General features: G+C 58.6%; 1 protein-coding gene across 1 annotated transcript; it reads right to left on the reverse strand.

Annotated features, from left to right (window-relative positions):
• Positions 1 to 875: 875 nt before the first annotated feature.
• Positions 876 to 7,347, reverse strand: MED22 (mediator complex subunit 22). The gene is made up of 5 exons (XM_019639286.1): positions 7,221 to 7,347; positions 6,468 to 6,643; positions 5,023 to 5,103; positions 4,048 to 4,256; positions 876 to 1,628 (listed from the first exon to the last, which is right to left on the reverse strand). Exons 2-5 carry the CDS (start codon positions 6,588 to 6,590, stop codon positions 1,439 to 1,441), a joined length of 603 nt encoding a protein of 200 aa, XP_019494831.1. The 5' UTR covers positions 6,591 to 6,643; positions 7,221 to 7,347; the 3' UTR covers positions 876 to 1,438.
• Positions 7,348 to 7,700: the final 353 nt, after the last annotated feature.

Below are 7,700 nucleotides of genomic sequence, written 5' to 3' on the forward strand. Positions count from 1 at the left end.
GTGTTCCATCTGGGGTGAGTCCTGATTTCTGCCACTTTGCTTCCCAGCTCCTTGACCGTGGATACAAGGATTCAGCCCCTTCCCAGCCCTTGGCCGCTCCTCCGAAATGCAGGTGACAGCAGCACTGACTAGTGCAGTGAGGACCAGAGGTACAGGTGCCTGGGCCACATAACGTGCAGTAATGGCAGTTTTTCATTCATCAAATATTAAGGATCTAGGTCCTATGTGGGGAGCCATGGTTACAGGTAGTTCAGAGCCTTACAGACTGGCTCAGTTAATGCTTAACCTGTTTCTGCTCCTAAGGCATTGTCTCTGCCTACACCTGGAGGGTGCTTACAAGTTGCTGAGGTATGTGGTGAGAACGGCCAGTTCCTTAGGAGACACTATAGATAGATGGCTATCTGGGCTAATGGAAGAAAGTGTCCTGGGAAGCTAATCCCCTAAGGTCCCTCTGATCTTTAATCTCCAGTAGATAGTTAATGATCTGCTTCTGAATGAGGTAATGCGTAGTTGTACAGCAGTGTTGCACGTACTCAAACTGCATAGATTGGTGATGGGAAATAAACTCGGGGCTTCAGCATCACTGAAGACCGGCCGCATCAGCATTTGTGTGAGTGTCTCTTTATTCATTCCCACTCCCCACTTCGGGTACTGATTGACTTGTGGCGGCTGGCCCGCCATAGTCCTGGGCAGTTCTATGCAACAGGAATGCAGTTATAACCCCAAACTGACTGAGTCCCTGCTTGTCCAGAGCCCCCGAGGGGAGAAGGCTGACCTGGAACCCAAGGCTAACCAGGCAGAGTCCAGGAGCCGTAACTCCAACAGCCACTGGGAGATCAAGGGTGAGCCCAGACTGATCAGATATGAACATGGAAGAACCAACCAACGTGCTGTTTTTATTCAAGTCTTGTTACAAAAAACGAGAATGCATAAGCAGAATTAGGAAGGACCCCCGCCGCCTGGCTTCTGTGTGAACGGGCAGCCCCGCTCCCTCAGTCCCGCGGGGTCCCTCAGGGCAAGGCAGCCTGGTGGCTTTGCACAGGAGGCCGGCCTGAGGGTGGGAATCTGGACTTCGCTAGTAATGTCCACTCAGAGCCCTCCCCACTTTAAACAGCAGGCTCGGGTGAGGTCTGACACCACGCATCCTCCCTGCCCCACTGCTAGGTCAACAGGCCAAACTGCCCTGGAAACTTCCTTCCACCAGCTGGCCGGGCAGGTTGTAAACAGAAGTGACTTGAGGAAGAGTGGGTCACCCCAGAAATGGGAGAACTACTTTCCCCTCGTGCTCCTGGGTGGGCTGTCCCTGTGCCGATGAGGCTCCCAAGGAGGCCACAGTGGTCCCCAAGCAGAAACCAAGGCTGAACAGAGCGAGCCCAGAGGGGACCACCAAATTTTGTCCCTAAGATCCTAGGGGCCCTGAGGGAAAGTGGGGAGAGACTCAGGCATGCTCTGTGGGGCCAGGGCCGCTGGCATGGGAGTGAGAAGGGGCTGCAGCCGGCAGGGGCCCAGCACTGGGCTCCGGGGATGCCAGCAGAGGGGCCGAGAGGCCATCAGCGGTGTCTGTGTCGAGGTCCAGCCTCCAGTAAGCTTCGCACAGGGGCAGATCATTAGCTTCGCAAAGACTCGAGCTTTTCCACCACCAGAAAGCCAGGGAGAGACAGGAGCAGGCAGAGATGGAAGCCAGGGGAGGGAAACGTGAGACAGAAGCAGAGGTAAGAAAACAGACCGCACCTGCCTCTCCCCTCCTCTCTTCTGAGCTGGCCCCTGTCAAGCAGGCTTGGCTGAGGGGGAGGCACTGGGGGCCACCCTGGCTTCAGGGTCCTTCAGCATACTAAAGTGGGGAGCCTTCCAGGACCAGCCAGTGAGGGTCTGTGCGACCTCAGTAGGTCCCTCCACTGATCACCCAGGTATCTGTACTGTCACATGGCTGTCGTAGCCCCTGCTGCCACCTCCCTTCCTGGCTCCAGCTTCACTGGCAGTGGGAACCAATGTGCGAAGCTCTGTGTGGTCTCTCCATGGTCTACATTTTGCAAGGAGGGCAGAGACCCTCTTACTTCCCAGTCTGCTGCTGGCTGGTACTGAGCCCGAGTGCGGTGACAGGAACAGAGGCCTCGGGGTCCTGTCCTGCACCATTGACCAGCTGTGCGACCTCAAACAGGCTCCTTGAACAGTTTCCCCATCTCTAACACCACTGCTGGAGCTTGGGGTGAGGGTGCAGGTGAAGGGCACGGCTCCCGAAGCTCGCCGAGGGGACCCTCTAGCGCACGGACCAATCCCTCAGTTGTCACTCGTCTAACTGGCTTTCTCCCACGTCCTACCCTGACTGTCGTTCCCTCCCTTGCTCCTGCCCTCGGCGTTCAGTCTCAGAAACCGTCCTGGGCACAGAGCGGTGTCGCAAGGACAGCAGAGGGCAAGAGGCAGAGAAAGAGCAAATCATGAGCGGAAAGCATGCAAGCAAGCGTGGAGATGGCCTGCGGGGCAGCAAGGCCTCGGGGGCTGGAGGGTGGGCTGAGAGCTGGGGGCTCGGGTCGGGCACACGCTGGAGGGGCACACAACCTGCATGCCCCGGCTCAGCGGAGTCCTGGCCACTTACAGGCATCACAGACGAGGGAGGAACTCGGCCTCCTGAGGCACCAGGGACAGCCAGAGGGGCCACCAGGCCAGCCCAGAACCCCTTTGGTGAACACAGCCACACACACAGACTGACAGGGCAGGACATGCGTGGGAAGCCTGGTGTTCAGCCCTCATGGGTTCCCCCTCAGCCCTGCTGAGTGACTTGGGGAAGGTCCCCTCCCCTCAGCCCTCAACCTCAAGAGACAGGGCTGAATTGCGGTCCTATAGCTGCTCAGTTCAGAGGCCTGGTCTTTAGGGGTGATGGGGATAAACAGGGATGTGAGGGGGTTCTGCAAAACCAGCACCGTGAGCCACATCCCCAGCAGGGTCTAACCCCCCCGGGGACTCGCTCAGGACACTTCTCCAAAGGCCTGATGGTAGGAGGCAATTGCCACATGTCTGCTGAGCCGATGGGTATCAGGGACCAGAGGCAGCCCCAGAAAACTCTGGAAAAATCTAGAACCGCTCCAACTGGGCAGTGACACTGTCCCTTCCCACAGAAGCCAAGATGGACAGGGACCATGAGGAGCCACTGAATCCAAGCCCCAAACCACAGACAATGCTGGCTCTGGGCATCTGTGGCCCCTAGCATGGCTTCATGGGACAGAAAGAAACATGTAAAACCTACCACAGGGAGGGCAGGTTTGTCCAGCGAGGGCACAGGGGGCACGGACTCCGTGTGCTGCACTGAGTCTTGATTTTCTAAGCTAATGGGGATGGAGGTGTAAGGCCTCCCTGGCTCCAGCCTCAGTTTCCCCCTTAGTAAATGACACTCAGATTTCTCAGGGCCCCTCTAGCTCAAATGGCCTCAGGCTCCAGGATTCTAAGTGGCCCCATGAGAGTTGGGGTGATGGGTCTTGCCCAGTTATCCCGGGGGCCCAGCACGGGCTCCATGGACGCAGCTGAGCGGAACAGGAACTGGGTGGTCCAGGTTTCCCGGGCCTGGCTTTCAAGGCCGTCCTTCGCTGGGCTTTTTCCCCCTCCTCCTTCCCAGGACTCCGCCCCATCCCTTCCCCACACACTGCGGGTTTGGTGATGCCCACATGGAATTACTTCCCTAGGGAAGCACCGATGTCCTGGACATGGGCCTGGGGGCCAAGAGGAGCTACGCCTTGGCTGGAATGTCTAAATATTGATTAAAAAGCTAAAAGGAGAAGACAAGTTCAAAAATAGGCAACCGGCACCCCAGGCAGGAATGCGGGCTCTGCCCTCCCAACCCCTTGAAGCTCTGTCATTTTCATCCTGATGCCCAGGGCCCGGTGGATGGTATACATTGTCTGCTGATCAAACGCTCTGACCATGAGCTCTGCTCTGAAACCAGGCAGGGTTTGGAAAAACAGGCCCTTCGGGGCTGCCAGGTCCGGCTGGGCCGTACCTGCTGGCCGGGCCCAGGTCCACAGGTCCGCTCTGCTTGGGGTGCAGCCCTATTTGTACCTGGACGAGTAATATTCCTCCTCCAGCTCGTAGAGGTCAATGGAGATTTCGTCCCGCAGGGTGATGAGCTTCCGGTCGCACTCCTCCTGCAGTGCTCGCAGCTGCTGGTTGCGCTGGTCGATGGCCTCGTTCACCGAAGGGAAGTCGTTGAGAATGAGGAACTGCTTGAGGTCAGACACCAACTTCATCAGGGACTCACCAGCTCGGACCTGCGGCAGTCGGAACCGGGGCAGGCAAGTGAGGCCATGACAGCGCCTTGCCTCCATGTGCCGGATGCTGACCAAAGCAATGGCTTCAGTTTCCTCATCTGCAAAGGGGCTACGGCACTGACCTTCACAGGGTCGTTGTGAGAAGTGGGAGAGCTAGCAGTTAAGTTACAGGAAGGCAGGGTCCCCAGCACCCCCTTCGACTGCATGAAACCTTGGCAAGCCAGGGAGCTAGCAGGTACCATCAGCTCCCCAGTCCCTATGTTCATTTGGCCCCTGGCTTCTGACCTGGTGGTTCTGATCTCATTCTGGGTCTCAAAACCTCCAACCCCACAGATAAAGCTAGCACCCCGTTTAGCCACCTGCCCTGCCTTCCCTCGGGCAGCACGCCTGGCAGCGGGGGACATTCCTCTGGGACCTTTCCTATGCGTTTTTACCTGTGGGCACACACCTTTGGAAATATTTGGTTGATGTGCTTGTTCTGTGACATCAGAAGGGACCAAAATGCACATCCTGTTTCATTTGGTGATTTGCATTTGCATTCATAATGCATCTTGGGAACTTTCTCGTCAGCAAGGAAGGGTCGAGCCCTTTCCAGCCACTGCATTGCACTCTACAGGATGGACGTGGCCAGCTACCTGCCCCCCCTCACACGCTGCCACGGACAGCCCTCCCCCTGAGGGGAGTCTCCGGAGAAGTGATTTGCCCGCCCCCTGCCCCAGTGAGGACCCCAAGGAGCCTGGGCCGGCCCCTCCACTTGGTGACTCACGATGTTGGCGGCTCGCACGTGCATCTCATAATTGTCCTGCTCGCCCTGAGTGGCCCTGGACACCTGCGTCTCATCCTCAATCTGGAGGACAAACAAGAAAGCCTAGAGTGGCAGGTGCCTGGCCCACAGGTCCCTGCCGGCTGCAGCACACACACATCCCGCCCATCTCGCTTCCTGCGCGGGTGCTGCTACCCAGATCTAGGGCCGTGTTCAACTTCCCTCTCTCGTTCTGTTCTAAGGAGACAGCAGGCACCTTCGTCAGGACAGATGGACGCCTACACGCCGCTGGGTCTGGCACAGGAAGGTCTAGGTCAGGTCTTTCTGGGGTGTGGAGCCCTGTTCAGTACAGACTAGTGTCACCAGCTAGGACACTCAGTAAACTGGATGGATGAGTAAAAGGACAATGTGTCTTTTTAAGTGAATATTTACTGAGCACTTCCTGGGTGCTGGGCACCGTGTTAAGCCCTTGACCATCATCATCTTACAGAATTCTCACAGAGGCCTGGTCAGCCATCTCTGGTGTAGGTGGGAAAACCTGAGGCCGGGAAAGACCAGAGCGCCTACTAAATGTGTCAAGAGAGTAAATGCCTGACAGTAAATGATCCAGGCTATTAACTGCCCCAAGCCATCCACCTGGGGAGAGATTCCCCAGGGGGCCTTGCCAGGGTACAAGCTGGGGTCGGTACCCGAAGCGGTTAGGAGCCAGACTTCCTGGGTTCAAACCCTGGCTCTGCTAGTTATTAACAGCATGATCGTGGGCAAGTTACTAAACCTTGAGCCTCAGTTTCATCTTCTGAAAATGGAGAAGGCAGCGGCACCTGCTTCACACCATGTGAAGGTAAATGGGATAGGAGCCCTCCCAGCACGGGCTGACGTGTAGTGAACACGAAGCAGACGCTAGCTTTCGTCGTCATCCTCAGCATCGCTGCTCAAACAAGCCTTCCAAGGCTGCAGTGGTCACGCGATGACCCAGCCCCCCTGACCCCCATGCTGACTGCTCTCTCTACCTGGAGGGGCCTTCCCCAGCTTCTCCCCCTGACCACACTCACTGGCAATAGCAACGATGCCTGGGTCCCTGTCAGGCCCCGCAGTAGCCAGTTTACACAGATAAACTCATCCAGTCATCACAAGGACCCTATGGGGAAACTGAGGCACTGAGCAATCAAGTCCCATCCAAACCCACAGCTAGTTAAGTGGTGCTGGATGTTGAACTTGGCAGTTTGATTCGAGTCCCCTACAGACTCCTCACCAGGACCTGTAGTTAGCTGTTTTATCTACCTGTTGACCTGTGTGTTACTGCTGCTGTATCCCGACCACCTGGTACAGAGCACTCTTATACTGTTCACCACAGCAGCCCAATCTCTCAGCTCCCACTGGCCACATCTCCAGACCCGGCGCCTTCCCCTGGTCTCAGAAGGAGCAGGAGACTCATGGCCCCCACTTACCTTGGCGGTTTTGATGATCTCGGTGAAGTTGTCCATGATGGACTTGACATCGTCTTTGAGTCGTTTGTTGTAAGACTGCAGCAGTGTCTCCTTGCTCTGTGGCAGGGCTCTCTGCTGGGCCATGGTGGGGCCTTGGGCAGTGCCGGCGGCAAAGGCCTGGGGCCGCGAGTCGGCACCTGGAACCCAGAGTCTGGCGTGAGCACAGCCGACCCCAGCTGCCCACCCTCCATGCCTCCACCTCAGCAGACCGTGCAGCTCTCCCGGGATTCCCTTTCTGCCAAACAAACTCGTCCGATCTGTTCGCACACAGGTGCACTGGGGAGGGTTCACCCCCTCTCCGTAGGCGAGCTCGTCCTAGGACCGCTGACAAGCCCGCAATAATACCCTGCGGGGCTCCAGCCGACCTCCCCAAGGCCAGGCCCACGCACGTCCGCGACAGGCCTGCAGGAACTCACCACCTGCCCCCCGCCAGCCGCTTCCACGCTTCCATCCCTGTCCCACCCCTTCACCCAACGAGTCCTTCCGATTCTACCCCCACCGCCCGGCTCCACGCCCGGGTTCCGGGGCGCCGCCACACAAGGCTTCCGCCGCGCCGACGGCCTCTTCGCTCTGGGGTCTCGCCCGGACCACCCTCTCGCCCCGCGCTAACCCCAGCGCTCGGCCCGGGGCCTGGCGCACGGCCGAACCACCGAGCTCGCGGGCGTGGAGCCACTTTAGGGTAAACGCGCGGCGACCCTGCCCCAAGGCCCACACCTGGTCCGCAGGCCCCGGGGCCGGAGTGCACCTGGCCGGGGCCAGGTGGGGGACGAGTGGCCGCACGTCAAGAAGCCCAGGGTCCCCGGCGCGTCTCCCCGCCTGGAGGAGTCCGCCACCGTCTCCACGCCCCTTCCGGTCTCACAGACGCGCCTCCAGCTGTAGGCCACGCCCCGACGTGAGTTGCGGGCGAAAGGAGTCTTGCGGCTTTAAATCCGAAATCCCGCGCAGGCGCCAGTTCTCGCGATCTCCGAGGTCGCCTACATATTTCCCACAATCCCCTTTCCTTTCTCTCTCCTCCCGCTGCCCAAGATGGTGAGTAGAGAAGCAGTCCGTGGTACGGTCGCGGGGTCCGGGCTCTATCCGCTGCCATCCTTCCTGGGGCGCGGCTGCACGGGGGTTCCTCCACTGCCCGGCGCGAGGAGAGCCCCAAGGGGCCTGGCACAGAGGCACTGGGACGGGCTGGACTCCTGGCGGCTG

This window comes from Hipposideros armiger, unplaced genomic scaffold, assembly GCF_001890085.2.
Source record: "Hipposideros armiger isolate ML-2016 unplaced genomic scaffold, ASM189008v1 scaffold_3, whole genome shotgun sequence".
NCBI lineage: Eukaryota > Metazoa > Chordata > Mammalia > Chiroptera > Hipposideridae > Hipposideros > Hipposideros armiger.

Bases quoted from the DNA above. Each gene is read 5' to 3' on its own strand.
- MED22 (XM_019639286.1), bottom strand. From the start codon at position 6,590: ATGGCCCAGCAGAGAGCCCTGCCACAGAGCAAGGAGACACTGCTGCAG. The intron at 4,257-5,022 runs GTGAGTCACCAA...CGACTGCCGCAG, and splicing joins ACGTGCGAGCCGCCAACATC to GTCCGAGCTGGTGAGTCCCT. The intron at 1,629-4,047 runs GTACAAATAGGG...GTGGTGGAAAAG, and splicing joins GAGGAATATTACTCGTCCAG to CTCGAGTCTTTGCGAAGCTA.